Below are 21,061 nucleotides of genomic sequence, written 5' to 3'. Positions count from 1 at the left end.
GCTCAAAGTGGAAGTATTGCATGACGGACAGCTTCCAATGACTACACTGGAAGCCAGCAACGCATCTTTCCGCGACAGTTAGAACATGCCGCGATTTCTTTCATGCTGCGGAATTCCACAGCGTGAACACTGAAAGGCAAAAAGCTATTGGTTCAATAGAAACTAATAGCTGCGGGACAATGCCGTGGATTTCCGATGCGAGAAACATGTCAGAAATCCATCCGTGGGCATTAGGCCTTATGGTGGTGGATGGAATTTTCCTTCAAAGCAAATGTGTGAGTTCTCATTTGTTTCTAGGTATGAGTGCAATATACGATTAAAGGGGAAACATTGGGCTGACATACATCAGCTAAGATTAAATCAGTTATTCACTTAACCTGTCAGTGATTATCTTGTGACAATGACACCTGTGTCAAGAGATGAGAGCTATCAGGCAGCAAGTGAACAATCAGTTCTTGAAGTTGATAACTTTGGAGCAGGAAAAATGGGTGAGCATAAGAATCTAGGCAATTTTAAAAGGAGATAAATTATAAACTGTGAGGAGGGCACTAAACGAAAATCTTTAAGAAAATTAACCTATACACGAGTCATTGATCCCTCCCCCCACATCCCTATGTGTTCTCCTCTTGTGTCTAACCTCAGGTAAAACGCTCCATAGAAATAAGATGAGTTGAATGGGTCCGTTACGAGTTTACACATCTACGTGCTTTGAGCCCGACCCGAAAGCCAGACCAGATAGAAAAATTAGGAACATGTGAAGAAAACAAGGTGAGAAATACCCTAAGATACCAGAGAGAAATGAGGCAATAGAAAGCAGACAACAAAGGGGTAACTAGAGCCAGAGACTGGGATCAACCCCATCTCAAGGAAGGGAGCCTTTCCAATAGCATCCAGCGAGAAAAGGCAAAGACAAAGTCCCCACGCAAATAGTGACTCCGGGGGGGCCTAAGGTTTGGGCCTAGCTCGAGATAGTGAGTTGGTCGAACTATGGAACAAAGGAAACAGATTCAAAGGACAATCCCATAACCCCATCCATCCACTTTTAATGGACAATATAAGCCACGACTACCCTTTCCCTCCTTATCCCCCTGACCCACCCTCATCCCCCCCCTCCCTGAAAAGCCTTGTTACGTTTACGAAAATGTATACTTATCTGGAAAATCTTTAATAAAATCTATTTGAACATAAAAGGAGATAAATTATGATGACTAGATGACTGGGTAAAGCAGCAGGTCTTGTGGGGTGTTACTGGTATGTAGTGGTTAGGACCAACCAGAAGTAGTTCAAGAAAGGACAATCTGCGAACCAGCAACAGTATCATGGGTCCTCATGGCTCATTCATATGTGGGGGGGAAATGAAGGCTAGTTTTTCTGGTCTGATCCTACATAAGAACTACTGTAGCACAAACTACTGAAAAAGTTAAAAGGAATTATCCAGGTTTTTGTTTTTCCCAAAAAGACCCAAAGTGGTGAAACAACAACTTAAAAAAGCTATACTTGCCATCTGTGATGCTCCTGTTCCACCCAGTGGTCTTCACTTCCTGCTTCAGTGAGGATATAACCAATAACTGGGGTATGTGACTCTCTACAGTCAATCACTAGCTGACTTCGGTTAATGGTTAGCTGCAGCAGTCACATCTGCTACTGTCTGGACATCATCACTCTCAGCCTGAAGTGAAGATTAGCATAGGAGACAAGAATGTATTTTTTTTATGTTATGCCACCATTTTGGGCTTGTATGAAAAAGAATCCTCCCTGGATGAGCCCTTTAATGCTGGCTATGATAGAATAGAGTTAGAACACAGAGTATCATAGCTTGCTGCATAGCCATAGACCAGTCAGAGTGCACATGCTAAACCCTATACACCACTGATGATACAGTAGCACCTACAATATGAATGTGAGTATAGGAATTAGACCTTGGAGCAATGGTAGAAGCTGGCCTGGTCTGATGAATCACATTTTCTTTTACAAGATGTAGACAGTCCGTTGCATGTGTGTCATTTATTGAGGGAAGAGATGGCACTGGATTACTATATGAGAAGAAAACAAACTGCTGGAGGTAGTGAGATGCTCTGGGCAATGTAAACTATGCTTACTTGCACCTGCACATTTCATTTATTTGTAAGAAGTGCTGATTGATTTTCTTTGTTGTTGCATTTGCAGAGGAGTGGCTGCTTCTATTTCGCTTCCAGGTCCTTTTAATTACAGTATATAGCTGGGCTCCTGTTTTCCCTGAATACAATGGAGGCTTAAAGGGGTTGTCCCGCGGCAGCAAGTGGGTCTATACACTTCTGTATGGCCATAATAATGCACTTTGTAATGTACATTGTGCATTAATTATGAGCCATACAGAAGTTATAAAAAGTTTTTCACTTACCTGCTCCGTTGCTGGCGTCCTCGTCTCCATGGTTGCCGTCTAATTTTCGCCGTCTAAAATGGTCGAATGGCCAAATTAGACGCGCTTGCGCAGTCCGGGTCTTCTTATCTTCTCAATGGGGCTCCGTGTAGCTCTGTGTAGCTCCGCCCCGTCACGTGCCGATTCCAGCCAATCAGGAGGCTGGAATCGGCAATGGACCGCACAGAAGAGCTGCGGTCCACAGAGGAAGAAGATCCCGGCGGCCATCTTCAACCGGTAAGTATAGAAGTCACCGGAGCGCGGGGATTCAGGTAAGCGCTGTGCTGTCCTTTTTTTCAGTCTCTGCATCGGGGTTGTCTCGCGCCGAACGGGGGGGGGGGGGGGGGGGGTTGAAAAAAAAAAACCCGTCTCGGCGCGGGACAACCCCTTTAAGGTCAAACACAGGTGAGTTTGTTTAGAGTTGGGTACTCATCTGAATGTGACAGATGGGCCTATATGTTTTAATTTAAAATATGCGCTAAGAACCTTAAGGCCCATTTAGACACAACGATTATTGCTTCAAATTTTCTCAAAAGCCATCTTTTGAGCGATAATCGTTGCGTGTAATAGTATTCTTTCAGCTGGTCTCCCACTCAGAGTTCTCAGCGGGATACCGCTGACAGCTCCAAGAACAAAGCAGCTGCTTGCAGATAACAGAGCTCCTGCTGTCATCTGCATACAGCCGGAGCCTTCATTTACAAGCTAATAAACTCTTGAGTAGCTAGTTAGCTACTTAAGAGTTTATGCAAAGTGATTGCTCAAAACTGTCCCTCAAACTGCCGTTTGAGCGAATTTTGAGCGATCATCTTTCCGTGTAAATGTGCCTTTACACTGTTATGTGGTTAGTAAATATAACGGTTATGCAATTTTATCCAGATTTTAAATGAATGCAAATGCGGAAATGCATTTTTTGCAACTGTCCAATGTTCTGCTGGGAACCTTTGGGTCCTGGCATTCATTCATGTGGATGTTACTTTGACATGTACCATCTACTTAAAGATTGTTGCAGACCAAGTACACCCCTTCATGGCGGTGGTATTCCGTAATGGCAGTTGAAAGAGAAAAAGAGTTCCAGCTGTTGACTGAGCCCTAAATTCCTCAGATTTTAATGTAATTGAGCATCTGGGGTAGCATGGTGGCTGAGATGTTAGTACTGTGCCCTGCAGCACTTGGGTCCTAAGTTCAAATCCTGCCAAGGATAACATTTGCATGGACCAGTGTTTTGTTTTCTAGGTTTTACAGGTAAAAATAGTACATAAATACTGCCAGGACTTAGAGAAAGCCCATGAAAAAAGTCGTCACCCATTCTTTCTGCATCTTGGAACGATTTCTTAATACTTAACAACATCATAGAAAATTATATCTCTCTCCCTTTATCATATACCTCCCTCAGATAGCAGAGCAGAGAAGAAATAACAGAGCCAAGTTTGCCTGGAAGCACTTTCATGGCTCATTTCCATTAGAAATTCAAAGAACAGGCTCGGATTAACAATGGTGCAAATGAAACACCATCTCTAGGCCCCACATTCCCCTATATTCAGGGGCCTGAGCTGCCTGCTCTTCATCGAGCTATGGGGGGCCCAAGCACTAGTTCTCACCGATTTGGCAGATCCAATGAGAAACAATTAGGCCCAATAGTGGCTTAAAAAACTAAATACCCCAATGCTACTCTGAACCTCCGGGGCAAGGGATAGACTGGTTCTAGTGCTGGGCATGTGTCACAGCACATGCCATGTGACCAAGCTGCACCCAAAAGAAAGGAAGATCAGAAGAGCGATTCAGAGCGGCATAGGGGTGCTTCGCAGGGAGGCGAGTTACTGGCGCATACTCACGCCATTAGTCGTAAGCTATGACTAAGAGTGTGGGCATGCACCAGAAACGTGTCAGAGAAGCATGGAGTGGTTGTTGCCATTGTTTTAATACACTTATGGAATAAAGTTTTGAATTTTTAATATTATATCCACAGATGAAGTTGGACCTCCTTGCTTATATTTGATGTTTCTGTGTGGTCAAACATATCCTATGTATTCCCGGGAAACCCTATTTGATTGGTGAGTGGGCTTGCTTTCTTTTTTCTTGTTTGGTATTATTATTATTAATATAATTAATTATGGGGGCAGAATTGGTGACAAAACTTATAGTGGCAGAAGTGGTAGCCTTATCTATTATGGGGTCAGAAGGATTGCCATTATTTATTACTGAGGAAGAAGAGAGGCATTATTTATAAGTGGTGCAGAAAAGGCAGCATTATTAAAGGAGCAAGAAAGGAGACATTATCAATTATGAGGGCAGAAAGTGGGCATTATTACTAAAAGGGGCATTTTTAATTATGGGGCAGACAAGTTAGCATTATTACTAATGGAGGTAGAAGAGGCACTTTTATTGTGTGGAGGGCACTAAAAGCAGCACTTACTGCATGGAGCCTAATTACTATCTGGGGCATTATGGAATTTGTAGGGGTGTGGAAAATGTATGGAGAGTTATGGAAAAGCAAGGGGCCAAAGATTTCAGTGTGTCAAATTCTGCATAGACAAGATGTGGCTGGGAGAAGTCATTGTGACGGTCTGGGTGCGGATAGAGAAGAAAAGGGAGAGAGAATGACACCAATGACAGCTAACGTCACCTATGATCACTGAAGGTAACTGCACTGTAATGTGTCACTATGTAGCTGGTAACTGACTATAATTTAGATAAATGCTATCAATATGAAGTGGTCACTAGTAAGCACTATTACTGTGAGGGGACACAAAGGGTGTGGCTAAGCTTAAAACATGCATGACCTGATTGTGCTACCTGGTATTACCATGAAGGGGGGGCCTGCTGAGCATAAGGGATCCCCATCATAATTGATCGCTCTGTACTGTGGGCGGCCTTAATCTGGCCCTGCCAAAGAATTGTCAAAAACCACTAAAAGTCTGAGAAAAAATTTCATAAACATATTGAGATGTTAAGAAAGAAAGAAAGAAAGAAAGCAAAGCTCACCGTATTGGGGAGGTTGGGTCGGTGCGGGACATCTTTTGTTCTATAGGAATCTGTTCCCACTTGAAGTGAAGACTCCAGTCAAAACCTAAGATAAAAAGCAGAACTGTGACTAGAGTATTATATATAAAAATTTAACTAGGCAAGGAAAAAGTCTAATTTGGTCTGGTCTTAAATCGTATGCTAGTCTGTAAGATTACGATTAGAGATGAGCGAGTATACCCGCTAAAGGCAATTGCTAGAGCGAGCATTGCCCTTAGCGAGTACCTGCCTGCTCAGGAGCAAAGATTCGGCTGCCGGTGGCGGGCAGGGAGCTGCGGGGAAGAGCGGGGAGGAACGGAGGTGCGGCAACATGCCGCAACTCACCTGTCACCCGCACCAGCAGCCGAACCTTCTCTGCCGAGCAGGGAGATACTCGCTAAGGACAATGCTTGATCGAGCAATTGTCCTTAGCGAGTATACTCGCTCATCTCTAGTTACGATGATTAAGCCCACAATAACCCAAAAGCTCTAGAATTCTTGTAGTGTAAAACAGAGAAGGTTCACAGCCATCATACAGTGTAAATCCAAGAAACAAGCCAGGTTACGTGCATAGTACTATAGGATATTGGGAGAAGTCAAAGACACAGAGACATGAAATAGGACTAAATGTATATCTTCACCTACAGTACTAACCGCTTTGCATTTTGAAAACATGATGGAAGTACTTATGTAAAGAACTCCTTTTCTATTGCATATAATTTTATTGCATTTTAAAGAATAAATATTAGATGACAGACAGGGTTATAACAACGACAGATATGGTAGCAGGTATTAAATATGCATAGAAGAAAGTGAGATCTGCAGATACGTAAATATAAAGTCACATTTCAATAACACATCAACTAAAGATGAAAATGCTTCCTGCAAAATTCTAAAAAGGAAAGAGAACATATAAAGTCGATAAAAATCCGCTTCCTCCCTTTCCAGCTGCCCCATCCAAGGCATATACCACATCAGTATCTGAAAGGACCCTATAGTTCCTTTAGGTTGTGGAAGGCATCAAGCTTCTAAACTCATGGTTATTAAAAGGATGACAAATAGATACATTTCACTTTAAAAAAAAGACATTTTTTTGTTTCTCTTTAGCTTTGTTTCAATCCCATCCATATTCATAAAATATTTCTGTAAGGGCTCAGTCAGACGAGCGTGGTTTACACGCTGCTAAGCATCGTGTAAACCACGCTACTATCATCCTGAAAAAAGCGTGTGACCGGGCTGCTTCAAGCTCTATAGGAGCCTATGGAAAGCACCCTGCACTGCTGCACACCATGGAGCTGATAGGCGAGTTGGCACCTGCTGTTCATTTTTTTTTTAGAAGTGCAGAATCTGTGCTTCTAAAAGGAGTCTGTGTGAGCGCTTCCATAGAAACCTACTAATTCCTATAGCAGCGTGGTTTACACGCCAAGACTATGTGTGCACATAGTGGTTTTGTTGTGTATTTTAATTGCGGTTCTCCTGCATTAAAAAAACACATGCAATTTTTTTTTAATAGTTTGTAATGTGTTTTTTAAAAATACATGCAATAAAAAATAAATAAAACGCATGCAAATTTTTGATGAGGTTTTTAATATGGAAAAAGAACTGCAAATAAAACTGCAACAAAAACCATGTGTGAACGCAGCCTAAGGCCTCCCTCACACAGGGCGTTTGCAGAAACGCAGCGTTTTTCAACGCTGCGTTACTGCAGATTCTGCCTCGTTTCAGCAGCGTTGGCATACTTTATGCCAGCGTTTTGGCTGCGTTTTCAGCTTGGCTGAAAACGCAGCCAAGAATGCTGAAAAAAAAAAAAAAAGCTATACTCACCTAGCCGCTGCAGTCCGGGTCGCGGCCGCTGGTCTCTGCCGCTGATCCGGGCTTCCTCGGCACCCCAAAGTCTATTGCCAGAGGCCCCTGGCCTCTGGCAATAGAGTGCTGTGATTGGTTGTCGGTGCTTGCTCGATGCCCAATCACAGCCCTTCATTGACTGTCTCAGCCAAGCAGAGCTTGCCGGCGCTGATTGGCTGAGACAATCAATCAATGAAGGGCTGTGATCGGGCATCGAGCATGCCGATAACCAATCACAGTCCTTCATTGACTGTCTCAGCCAATCAGCGCCGGCAAGCTCTGCTTGGCTAAGACAATCAATGAAGGGCTGTGATTGGGCATCGAGCAAGCACCGACAACCAATCACAGCACTCTATTGCCGGCAATAGACTTTGGGGTGCCGAGGAGGCCCAGATCAGCGGCAGAGACCAGCGGCCGCGACCCGGACTGCAGCGGCTAGGTGAGTATTGCTTTCTTTTTTTTTCTCTAGCCCGCTGGGACTGATTTTCGGGGTAGGGCTTCTATTACAAGCCCTCATTCCGAAAATCGGCGAGCAGTTAACGCTGCCAAAAATGCGGCACCAAGTGTTGCCGCGTTTTTAGCAGTGCCAAAACCGCTGCCCATTCATTTCAATGGGCGACGCATCGCTGTCAAAGCGCAGCGTTGGGAGGCGCTACGTTTTCAGCCCTGTGTGAGCAGCCCCATTGAAATGGCAGTGCTAAACGCTGTACAAAACGCCCTGTGTGAGGGAGGCCTAAGGCCTCCGTCACACGGGCATTTTTTCGCGCGATTTGCAGATCGCATAACGGATACGCTTCCGCAAATCGCGTGACCGGGGCCAACGATTCGCTGAAAAATCTTCACCTAGCAGCATTTTCAGCGAAACGGCCCCGCTATCCTCTGCCACAGCTGTGGCAGAGGAGAACGATATTCGCCCATTGAATTCAATGGAGTCGGCAATACAGCCGGCTCCATTGAAAGCAATGGGCTGCCGGCAAGCACTGGATGAATTTTCGGGGAAGGCCTTAAAATATAAGCCCTTCCCTCAAAACCATCCTGAAAATGTGTAAAAATAAAAAAAAAGTATACTCACCTTTTTCCTGCAGCCGGAGTTCAGCCGCGTCCGGCCGGCAGTTTTCCTGAACTGCTCTCTGTAGTATTCAGCTGGAGGGGATTTAAAATCCCTGACTGCTGAATGGGCTGCCTCTAATTGGTCCCTGCGCTTAGCCAATCAGAGGCAGCACTCACTCACCCATTCATGAATGGGTGAGTGAGAGATGCCTCTGATTGGTGAGGGCTGTGACCAATCAGAGGCAGCCCATTCAGCAGTCGGGGATTTTAAATCCCCTCCAGCTGAATACTACAGAGAGCAGTTCAGGAAAACTGCCGGGCGGACGCAGCTGAACTCCAGCTGCAGGAAAAAGGTGAGTAGCGGGGCTGTTTTGCTGAAAATGCTGCTAGGTGCAGATTTTTCAGCGAATCGTCGGCCCCGGTCACGCGATTTGCGGATGCGTATCCGTTATGCGATCCGCAAATCGCGCGAAAAAAAACGCTTGTGTGAATGGGTGAGTGAGAGCTGCCTCTCATTGGTGAGGGCTGTGACCAATTAGAGGCAGCCCATTCAGCAGGCGGGGATTTTAAATCCCCGCCTGCTGAATACTACAGATAGCAGTTCAGGAGAACTGCCGGCCGGACGCGGCTGAACTCCGGCTGCAGGAAAAAGGAGAGTATACTTTTTCTTTTTACACATTTTCAGGATGGTTTTGAGGGAAGGGCTTATATTTTAAGGCCTTCCCCGAAAATTCATCCAGCGCTTGCCAGCAACCCATTGCTTTCAATGGAGCCGGCTGTATTGCCGGCTCCATTGAATTCAATGGGCGAACATCGTTCTCCTCTGCCACAGCTGTTAAAGCTGTGGCAGAGGAGAACGATCTTTAGTATATGTTCTCAATGGGGTCGGCGCTGCTGCCGCCGGTCCCATTGAGCGCATATATAGAACACAACGATGCGCAGAACGCAGATAGGCGCGTTCCGCGAATCGTTGTGTCCTATAATTTATTGGACATCCGCATAAAAAGCGGACATGTGACCGATCCCATTGGGATGCATTGGGTCTATAGATCGTAAGCACGTCTGCAGATCGGACCAAAAAACGCTTGTGTGACCGAGCCCTAAAACTCTGCTCTTAAGGATTTGCTCACATGGCGAAATCACAGTGCAAATTTCCGCCTCTAAAAAACATGTCAAAAATAGTGGCATTTTGCTGCGTTTTTTGTCATGGATCTGCACACTGAATGTGCCCTGTCAATGGTATTTAAAATTCAGGTTCTGGTGATACGCAGTGAATGGAGGCAATGAAAGTCAATGGACACAGCGTTTATACACGCAAGAAAGAAAATCATAGCATGCAGTATTTTTCTGCATATGATACACAGCCCTTCTATGGGCTCCATATCAAAACGCTGTCCCTATGCAGGCATTGCGAAAGGGCAGAATTTGAATTTGAAAAAAAAATAAATAAAATCGCACTGAGCATGTCTGTGACGCCAGATTCCACTCAGCCCATATGTGGTCTCTGAGAGCAGAGCGAAAGGGCTGTGTATGTGTAAAACACTGCAGGTGACCCATGCCGTTTTATGCATACACCCATGGAAATAAGCCCTAATAGGTGGTGCAGCCAAGGCATTGTAACATTTCTAAATTTACAGAGAGGGGCATACATGTCTTTTTGCCCAAGTGTAGTAATGAGGGGAATTCTGAAACCCAATCTAGGGATTTCACATAACCCAGAAAGTCTCATACGTAGTAGATTCAGAAGCAATCCTATCCTTGATTTGTATGATTCCATGGAATCAGCCCAGTTCGCTTTAAAGGGAGGGCAGGAAGACCTCCAGAACCTGAAGTTTAAATACATTTAGTGTAGACTTGGTTCTTGCGAGCCCCCATCATTTCTTAGACCTCAAACCCTCACAACAATGCGTGAAATTACACTTCACAGTAATTCTCTGTGTACATGGTCTCAGTACAAGAGTTATATATGAAGTGTCAAAGATGGGGTTGAATCCTGTCCTTTAAGATGAAAGAAAATAAAAAGTAGGTCTCCCAAAGTTTTGCATCTGTTGTGAATTGTAGCTTCAGCAGCATATCTCTATGCATATTGTAGACAGTAATAGCACTACAATAACTGCTAAAATATGCATAGTAGAAAATGAATATAGAATTAACCACAGTAAGCAAATTATACCGAAGGTTAGAGCCAAAAATAAAAATGTAAAAATAAAAAATAAAAAAAATCACAAACTAATTAAAAAAAACAGACAACATGGCGTAAAAAATTACAGAAATGGAAATCTGACTCACCACCCCTGAGATCTGCTGAAGCCGCCAGATAAGCAAAGTTATCCAAACTAATGACATCAATGATTGGACTAACAACTCGGGTGTGATCCTATTAAACATGAAATATAAAAACAAATTCAGTTCAGTGTAAAAAGTGTCGGCTACAGAAACATCAGGAATTTAAAGTAATTTTCCCATTTTGCTAAATTGATCTAAATTGATGCATAATGTGAAATTAAACATCTTTCCAATATATGAGCTCCCTTTGTTTTGAACTTCTGTTGCCCTTGGTTGCGTCCACCTTATGCAATGCACTAAAGTTGTCACACTTGTGCTGTTCCATCTCAATGCTCTTGTCCCTGACCTGTCAGTATATCATCAATATCTTTGCGAATGCGCGCTTTTATTTTTATTGCACATGTGCAAGTACAATAAAGAGCCTGACATCGCCAGACGTTGTCTGGAATTTTTTGCTTCGGTTTTCACACAATGCCAATTGCTAAATCCATGGCAGCATGTCCTGCTTCCCGGTCTGGTATCACTATAGTAATATTATGCGGACCAGGAGCTTTGTGCAGGGGGTACCAACAGTTGCCTGTGCTTTGTGAATATAGAAACAATACATGCCACTGCAGACAGCTCCTGGTGCATGCAATATTAGTATACTACTGTCGGAATATAAAATGCACCAGGAGCTGTAAGGAGATATTAGACATGAGTCTCATTGCAAAGGAAATTGGGAAGAGTGGATGCTTGTCGCACAGGGCAATAAAATCACAGGGGCAGATGGAACTACTTTATAAAGCCCTAGTCCAATGGTGGTAAACCTATGGCACGCGTGCCAGAGGCGGCACTCAGAGCCTTCCCAGCTGGCACTCGCCACCGGCAGCCGCTCACCACATTAGTAAATACTGGCAGGGGTGCCGCAGCTCCCCTGCTGGTATTCACTCAGCAGCTCTGCTAGAAGCTGTGATGTCAGTGTGCAGCCGGGATCCTCCTCCCTCCTCCTCTGACGTCTCCTACTTGGTTCCGCGAGAGCAGGGGAGGGGTATGCTCCTGGGATCAGTGGCAGCAACAGCGCCAAGCAGAGGTGGGGGGGGGGATTTGGGTCTCAGAGGGGGCTGTCGCTATTACTACTGGGGGCCACTGTGGGATGTCGCTATTACTACTGGGGGCCAGTGTGGGATGTTGCTATTACTACTGGGGGCCAGTGTGGGATGTCGCTATTACTACTGGGGGCCAGTGTGGGATGTCGCTATTACTACTAGGAGCCACTGTGGGATGTCGCTATTACTACTGGCTACTGTGGAATGTCACTATTACTACTGGCTACTGTGGAATGTCACTATTACTACTGGGAGCCACTGTGAAGTGTCACTATTACTACTGGCTACTGTGGGATGTCACTATTACTACTGGGGATGCTGTGAAGTGTCACTATTACTACTGGGGACTACTGTGGGGTGTCACTATTCCCGCTGGGGCTGCTGTGGGATGTCATTATTACTACTGGGGGCTGCTGTGGGATGTCACTATAACTACTGGGCTGATGTGGGATGTCACTATTACCACTGAGACCACTGTGTGGTGTCCCTATTACTACTGGGGGGCCACTGGGGGATGTCACTATTACCGATGGGGCCGCGGTGCGGTGTCACTATTACCGATGTGGCCGCTGTGCGGGGTCACTATAACCACTAAAGCCGCTGTGGGGGAGTAACTATTTGCGCTGGAGCTGCTCTGGGGGGGGGGGGGGTCACCCTTACTGCTGGGGCCGCTCTGGAGGGGGGGGGGGGTGTCAATATCACTGCTGGGATATGTTTGCACGAGGTGGAAATGCTGCATAATATCCTCAGCAGAAATTTCTGTGGCAAATTCCACAGCAGTTCTGCATCCAAAAGCAGCCAAAATCAGCACCCAGTCTATTTTGAAACAGCCTTGCCCTTTTAAGAACGACGGAGGTAAAAATCATACGTCGTGATAAGCCAGCCCCGTAGATCTCCATTTATGGGACCACTGTCTATTCTACTATATTGACATCAATCCTACATGGACATCAATAAATGTTAGGGCATAACCTGTTTGCCTACATAGGCTAATTCGCTTCATAGGAGTGGAGGTAGTCTATCCAGTTAATTAACCTAGAGGGGGGAATAAGTATTAGACTGTGATATATTATACCAGTACTGAATCATGACAGTTAATATCCCATAAATTTCCTAGGTTCGAATTTAGATACTGGAGACCCTCCAATCTCCTATTTTTATTTATTCTTTGTGGGAGGTTCTTACAGAAAAAAATCAGTTTCTGATATAATGTACATCTGCAATCATCATTTGAACCACCTTTTCGTAATACTGTGCTAAGGAAGAGCACACGTGTCTTGTCTGTTTGTGTACGTCTTTTCTTCACTAATTGTGGATTTTTCTAAGCCCAACGTTTTTAATGTATATCAATAAAGATTATTGTCGCACAGGGCAGAACCCATCTGCATTTCAGAAGGAAAACCCAGAAGTTAACAGATTTCATGAGGAGATGGAAACTACTCTGATATGAGTTATTTGCCCCTAAAAATGTCACTGTAAGGCCTGGCTCACACGGATGGATTTGTATTGCAGATTCAGTGATCGCCATCTGCGGACGATCCGCGGTAAAATGCTGGCATTGAAAGGCATGAATTTTCAATTCTCCTGTACAAACTTGTGTATGAAAAGCGTGTTTTGCAAGCAGAAGAAAAATCACTGCATATTTTATTTTTCCACGGAACATATGCAGATGGCCTTCCATGTCAATGGAAGCCGTCCGACCCACAGTCCATATGCAATTCACACTGTGTATGGGCTGTGAGTACCGGCGTCATCGCTAAGCAATGGTATGGGAAATACAAATAAATTTTAAAAAAGTACTGCACATGACCGCCTGTGAGCCTCCGCGGTCATCTGCAGTTTTTATAGGTACACAGGGTCAACGGCTGGGCTCACAGACGGAATCAGCTTCAAGCTTCCCACATACGAAATCCAACCTACTGGTGTGAGCCCGGCCTAATTGTCATTTACATTCTTTATGTAGTAGACATGTAATTTTAACAACTTTGTTTAATATGGGTTGTGTGGTTAAAAGAAATTATTTTTTAATAGCTTTGTAGGTGATAAAATAGAAAAATACCACATACTCATCTGTCTTCAGCCCCCCAGGACCAATCTGAGCGGCTACCACTGCCCCGTCCTCCTGGCTGATGCCTCGGAGTTCGGAAGGTGATGCTGCAGCCTCTGATTGACGACAGTGGTCACCCTACTTCCGGGACGATGCAGCAGGAGCCGCTCAGCTGGGTCCCGGAGGGCCGAAGAAAGAGGAGTATGCGGTCTTTTGTCACATGCCCAGCCATTAAAAAGCATTTTCTTTTAATCTTTAATGGGAAAACCCCTTTAACTACAAGATGGATCAACTCTAGCTGGGAATTAGTGATGATTTAGCAGTGGGAGAGATGGCTTTTAATTGAAACTCACCTCCTTGACTCTCTGAAGCAGAGGCTGAAGCCACTCATTATTGACCTCACAGTGGCTGTCCAAAAAAGTGAGAATTCCAGAAACCGCTACTTCAGCTCCTCGAACCCGAGAGCGGATCAGTCCTAAAAGCCAAAAAATTAAGTCAAAATGTTGGCATTCCTCAAACTTGCACTGATGAAGATTTGCTATGTAACTTGCAATTAATGGATTCCTTTTTGGTGTGTATAGTGTAAAATAGGTGCTAAAATTAAGAATAACTGGCTATTAAAATACATAGATTGAATTACACAGTCTAAACCTGGTAATAAACCTCTGGGACATCTGCTACTCAACCACTTTGTACAGGCATTTAGAAACGTATAGTATAGTAATCCACTTAATCTATATGCTCTCACAGTAAAACTACTGAGAAACCATAATCCCACAATGTAAATACAGTTAACACCAAACCCATATAATTACAGGACCATGAGGCCAAAAAACGTTGGTAAATGTTCCACTCAGAAACACAGACACAACAGAACGTATGAACATTGCCAAAAAGAAATGCGTCAGAAATGTCAAGTGTTGCCCTATTAGCACTGTGTTAGCTTGTGCATATGTTCCATGCACAGATGGTATTCTTGCATATGATATGATGTAAGTAGTTATTCTTCACAGTTTCCTACATTCAAGCTATATTAGAATATATTTTCACAGAACATTGAGTCAGTGCTAATGGAACAAAACTTCTAGTAAAATGCAATCATCTCTAGAGATTGAAACAATTACAATAAAGTGAAAACATTTGTGCTTCCTCAGAGTAAGTCCAATTCAGAGCAAGCCTAGAAGATGTCCACGTACACTGTATCTAGATTGTTAATAATTGATATTTCGAGATCTTAAATGCTGAATTGCTGAAATGGGAATTCTTCTGGATACCTGAATCACATGGAAATTGAACCTGCAACTTTCAGGTTATCAGCAAGAGCTTAGGACTGCATCTGCGGTCCTAAACTCTCGCTCATGACCTGAAGGTTGCAGGTTCAATCCTTGCATGGTTCAGGTAGCCGGCTCACGGTTGACTTGGCCTTCTGTCCTTCCGAGGTCAGTAAAATGAGAACCCAGCTTGCTGGGGCATAAAAAGATGACTTGGGAAAGCAATGGCAAACCACCCCGCAAAAACAGTCTGCCAAGAAAACATCACAATGTGACGTCACCCAAGGAGTCAGTCATGACTCGGTGCTTGCACCAGGGGACTTTACCTTTACCTATGTCTATTTGATGACGAACATTCCTTCCTATATGTCATTAGGACAATCCTCTGATTAGATGAACACAGGAACTCATTAATATGTAGCTCTCGGGTGTAAAGGATTAGCCCGTTAAGACATACCATAGCATCACAGGTTCATAGACCTCTATTGCTTTACTTTTCATGGGCTGTAATACTTTCTCTATATTATCCAGAGAAAACAACCATACACATCGTAATGTAACCGTCATCCGTTCCCGGAGGAAATACCAGCCATCAGCTGAGAATTGACGGCCCATTAATAAAGAGGGAATATTTAATCTAAAGTCTCATTATCACTTGCTGTAAGGTTGAATGCAATCTGTTCCCTAGAAGCAGCCCGTTCAGCCTTTAAAGAAAGCGATCGCAGTGTTCTACAACAGGATTACTGACAGTCCAGAACATCTGCCCTGACTACTATTTTTATCTCACATCTACTGATTTTTTCCAGTTGTACATACAAATGAGTGTGTAGATGATAATAAGAGTGCTTCTGTCGAAATACCCTATGCTAAGGACTACAACCTCAAGCATTGAGGAGATCCAATGCGAAGAGTGGACCATGACGATCGACTGTTTTTCACTTGGGTAGTCCAGATGGGACAACTTTCATAAGCTTTAGTGGGTCTTTGACAAGACTGGTCAGGTGGTCAGTTGTTCACGGTACAGTATGAAACACAAAATTGAAAGACTTCCCAACATTACCCAAGGTTGACTATTTGTTCTGTTGTTTCAAGAAAAATGTTAGAAAAGATCTAAAAACCGAAATCTTGACATAAATTTGTGAAAGTTGTTGGGAAGTTTATGTTCAAAGCCATTTAAGTGATAGAAATGCTATTGATATCACACCTTCTCTCCGGTTATTCCTCAAGCATTTAACCTTGGGTATTTTTGTGAGGAGCTGGCAGTCGTCGGCTGTGAAAAGAAGAGAAGAAACAAATAATTGGCACATTGTAATTGTGATTCACCTAAAAAAAAAAAAACTCGCTCCCAAGAGTGTTTCCATAGGAAGAATCTGCTTTCACTTATTATCGTATTAATCAGACTGACAGCACTAATCCTCTCAGCTAAAGTGCACTCATGCTCATCTGCTCAGATAGAAGCCACTTCACAGAGCGAATGCCTTCATCTCTTCTCATCAGGCCCATTCACGCAGAAACCACACTCAATTACAGCTACATCTAATGCACAACTTGTCTGCAAACAGATCTGGGCACCAAGCAGCTACAAATAGATGCCATCTTCTAGACACTAAACATTGCAGGATGATATATTATTAATATTAATCACAAAGACAGGAATTTTATTTTTTCACCTTATAGACAGATGGATCATTTGGTAGAGGATGCAATTTGTTACAGCAGATGTACGGAAATTACGGTGCATCCATTAGCTTACTACTGCATACATGAGATTAGTATAGAAAACAATGCAGTATAAAAGGGAATATCCTATTAGGATAACTGTTTTCTATATACCCTATTAGTGACCTCCTATGTAAAGTCACAGTGGAGATGACCATTCTTTTCATCAGCCACCAGGTAGTACTCCATTTTTTACTCAATACTCAAGGGCTTGCTGTGCAGTTCACCATGTAACTGCAGTGGTCTCAGAATCCAGATTCACTACAATCTTCATTTTCAGAAACAGTTGTCACAATGGGAAAGTTCCTTTAAAGTGGACCTGGCACTAGAAAGAATCAGCGTGGCCTGCTTCATGGCTCTGCAGCAAACTCCATTTTTTTCAATCAATACTCAGCTACCTTCACCCGAATGTGCTCTTCTTAGGTCAGGCTCCTGGCACTTACAATGTACCAACTAGGTGGTCCCCACTGCTCATTTTCAATGGGTGGTACCAGACTGTCAATCAAGTCCAACCTCAGTCATTGAGAGTGAGTGGTGAGGACCACCCACTTCATACACTGATAGCACCAAGAGCTAGTCCTAAGAAGCAAAATGTGACTGTTCTCAGTAAGAGAATCCCAAGTAATCCTCTAGGTATGATACATTTTAATAGCTAACAAAAAGACTTGATGTTATAGCGAGCTTTCAAAGCTACTTCAAGCAATGGCTTTTTTTAGCCATAAAAGGTATATCTACAGGATCACTTGGTTTCTCTTACTGAGAACAATTACGTTTTGCTCTACTGGCTAACATCGTACCAAACAGTTTTCTTTAGTCCTAAGAAAAGCACATCTGGGCAAAGGGAGAAGGGTATTGAAAAATAATGGGGATAGAGTCAGTGGGCAGCATAAAGATACATTGTGCTGTTGTGAAGGCTGCATGGTTCGGGCTCAGGAGCCAAGTCCACTCCATACCCAGCGGCTGTCAGCTGTTTTTCACAGTAACTGACATGATCAGAGCTAGCTCTAATCATATCATATCAGTCACCTATTTAGATGCTCTGGTCAAACATGAAAATGCATCTAAACAGTCAGCTGGAGGTGAGAAGCACCTCTGGTGCCACAAAGACCCATCCATAGTGCGATCGTTGGGTGCTTATGGGCTAGAATCACAGCCTACAGGCTCTCACGGCTGCCATGCATGGATGCCTTATGCAGGGCTTGATAAATAACATTTTGTGCTCCTGCCTTCTTGCAGTAGAGCCTAGGATGATGTAGGCGAGTTATACCAATTGGTGTAGCAGCTAGGATTTATCACTCAGGTGTAATGTAGAATGCATAGTCCTTGCAGTTTCATCTTCAGTCTGAACTCAGTGCAGTACTTGATGTTGGGCTGATTGGACATGATACAAGATACTATATTAAAACTCATGAGCTGTTAAAACTTAAACACCCAAAGTTTTAAAGACATTAATTAGAGATGAGCGAACGTACTCGTCCGAGCTTGATACTCGTTCGAGTATTAGCGTGTTCGAGATGCTCGTTACTAGAGGCGAGCACCACGCGATGTTCGAGTTACTTTCACTTTCATCTCTGAGACGTTAGCGCGCTTTTCTGGCCAATAGAAAGACAGGGAAGGCATTACAAATTCCCCCATGCGACGTTCAAGCCCCATACCACCCCCCTGCAGTGAGTGGCTGGCGAGATCAGGTGTCACCCGAGTATATAAATCGGCCCCTCCCGCGGCTCGCCACAGATGCATTCTGACATAGCTCAGGGAAAGTGCTGCTGATGGTGGAGCTGCTATAGGGAGAGTGTTAGGAGTGATTTTAGGCTTCAAGAACCCCAACGGTCCTTCTTAGGGCCACATCTGACTGTGTGCAGTACTGTTGAGGCTGCTTTTTACAGTGTTGCACATTTTTTTTTTTTTTTTTTGTATATCGGCCGTGCAGAGCATTGCGTCCTCAGTCTGCAGTAATTTTACATAGTCCAGGGCCAGTAGTGGTGAGGCAGGGACAGTGAAAGAGATATACTGTGTATATAGGCAGTGGGCTTTTCCAAAAAAATTTGTGAAAAAACATTCTATTTGGGCTGCCTGTGACCGTCCTGAGTGTACTGCGTCTCTGCTGGGGGTAGTAGTCCTAATTAATACGCAGCCAGCTAAGTGTTACAGTAGGCTTCCGCAAAATTCTTTCCTGGCTCTGCTGTGCGTTACACATCACCGCTGTCATCCTGTCCAGAGGGAAACAGTCTGCAGTAATTTTACATAGTCCAGGGCCAGTAGTGGTGAGCCAGGGACAGTGAAAGAGATATACTGCGTATATAGGCAGTGGGCATTTCCAAAAAAATTTGTGAAAAAACATTCTATTTGGGCTGCCTGTGACCGTCCTGAGTGTACTGCGTCTCTGTTGGGGGTAGTAGTTCTAATTAATACGCAGCCAGCTAAGTGTTACAGCAGGCTTGCGCAAAATTCTTTCCTGGCTCTGCTGTGCGTTCCGTAAGCGAAGTCAGCCTCCAACCACAGGCCAATAAGCGGCACATTTAATTACAGCGTTCTGTTTCTGCACTAATGGTAATACACCATGCTGAGGGGTAGGGGTAGGCCTAGAGGACGTGGAGGCCCAAGTCAGGGTGTGGGCACAGGCCGAGCTCCTGATCCAGGTGTATCGCAGCCGACTGCTGCGGGATTAGGAGAGAGGCACGTTTCTGGCGTCCCCACATTCATCTCACAATTAATGGGTCCACGCGGTAGACCTTGATTAGAAAATGAGCAGTGTGAGCAGGTCCTGTCGTTGATGGCAGAAAGTGCATCCAGCAATCTATCGACCACCCAGAATTCTGCGCCATCCACTGCTGCAACTCTGAATCCTCTGGCTGCTGCTCCTCCTTCCTCCCAGCCTCCTCACTCCATTACAATGACACATTCTGAGGAGCAGGCAGACTCGGGCCCCTGCCCAGAATGGGCAGCAATGGTTCCGAATCCTCTCCCACTGGCGGAGTTTGTCGTGACCGATGCCCAACCTTTGGAAAGTTCCCGGGTTGGGGAGGCTGGGGACTTCCGGCAACTGTCTCAAGAGCTTTCAGTGGGTGAGGAGGACGATGACGATGAGACACAGTTGTCTATCACTCAGGTAGTAGTAGTAATTGGAGTAAGTCCGAGGGAGGAGCACACAGAGGATTCGGAGGAAGAGCAGCAGGACGATGAGGTGACTGACCCCACCTGGTTTGCTACGCCTACTGAGGACAGGTCTTCAGAGGGGGAGGCAAGTGCAGCAGCAGGGCAGGTTGGAAGAGGCAGTGCGGTGGCCAGGGGTAGAGGCAGGGCCAGACCGAATAATCCACCAATTGTTTCCCAAAGCGCCCCCTCGCGCCATGCCACCCTGCAGAGGCCGAGGTGCTCAAAGGTCTGGCAGTTTTTCACAGAGTGCAGACGACCGACGAACAGTGGTGTGCAACCTTTGTCGCGCCAAGATCAGCCGGGGAGCCACCACCACCAGCATGCGCAGACATATGATGGCCAAGCACCCCACAAGGTGGGACGAAGGCCGTTCACCGCCTCCGGTTTGCACCGCTGCCTCTCCCCCTGTGCCCCAACCTGCCACTGAGATCCAACCCCCCTCTCAGGACACAGGCACTACCGTCTCCTGGCCTGCACCCACACCCTCACCTCCGCTGTCCTCGGCCCCATCCACCAATGTCTCTCAGCGCACCGTCCAGCCGTCGCTAGCGCAAGTGTTGGCGCGCAAGCGCAAGTACGCCGCCAAGCACCCGCACGCTCAAGCGTTAAACGTGCACATAGCCAAATTTATCAGCCTGGAGATGCTGCCGTATAGGGTTGTGGAAACGGAGGGTTTCAAAGGTATGATGGCGGCGGCGGCCCCGCGCTACTCAGTTCCCAGTCGCCACTACTTTTCCCGATGTGCCGTCCCAGCCCTGCACGACCACGTCTCCCGCAACATTGTACGCGCCCTCACCAACGCGGTTACTGCCAAGGTCCACTTAACAACGGACACGTGGACAAGCACAGGCGGGCAGGGCCACTATATCTCCCTGACGGCACATTGGGTGAATTTAGTGGAGGCTGGGACAGAGTCAGAGCCTGGGACCGCTCACGTCCTACCCACCCCCAGAATTGCGGGCCCCAGCTCGGTGCTGGTATCTGCGGCGGTGTATGCTTCCTCCACTAAACCACCCTCCTCCTCCTCCTCCTCCTCCAACGCAACCTCTGTCTCACAATCAAGATGTGTCAGCAGCAGAAGCACGTCGCCAGCTGTCAGTGTCGCGCGGCGTGGCAGCACAGCGGTGGGCAAGCGTCAGCAGGCCGTGCTGAAACTACTCAGCTTAGGAGAGAAGAGGCACACGGCCCACGAACTGCTGCA

The 21,061-nt window shown here is 45.3% G+C and overlaps 1 protein-coding gene across 1 annotated transcript in view; it reads right to left on the bottom strand.

Moving 5' to 3' along the window:
• GALNT16 (polypeptide N-acetylgalactosaminyltransferase 16) overlaps positions 1 to 21,061 on the bottom strand; it is a 128,224-nt gene that overhangs the window by 41,202 nt on the left and 65,961 nt on the right. Inside the window, exons 5-8 of the mRNA XM_066608491.1 lie at positions 16,190 to 16,255; positions 14,068 to 14,189; positions 10,583 to 10,670; positions 5,381 to 5,465 (exon numbers count right to left, since the gene is read on the bottom strand). Of these exons, the coding sequence (XP_066464588.1) occupies positions 5,381 to 5,465; positions 10,583 to 10,670; positions 14,068 to 14,189; positions 16,190 to 16,255 (361 nt within the window). The remainder of the gene's footprint in view (positions 1 to 5,380; positions 5,466 to 10,582; positions 10,671 to 14,067; positions 14,190 to 16,189; positions 16,256 to 21,061) is intronic.

The sequence above is a fragment of the Eleutherodactylus coqui genome, chromosome 6 (assembly GCF_035609145.1).
Source record: "Eleutherodactylus coqui strain aEleCoq1 chromosome 6, aEleCoq1.hap1, whole genome shotgun sequence".
Classification (NCBI taxonomy): domain Eukaryota; kingdom Metazoa; phylum Chordata; class Amphibia; order Anura; family Eleutherodactylidae; genus Eleutherodactylus; species Eleutherodactylus coqui.
The sequence above is the reverse complement of the archived record's forward strand: the minus strand, read 5'-3'. Positions and strand labels throughout refer to the sequence as shown.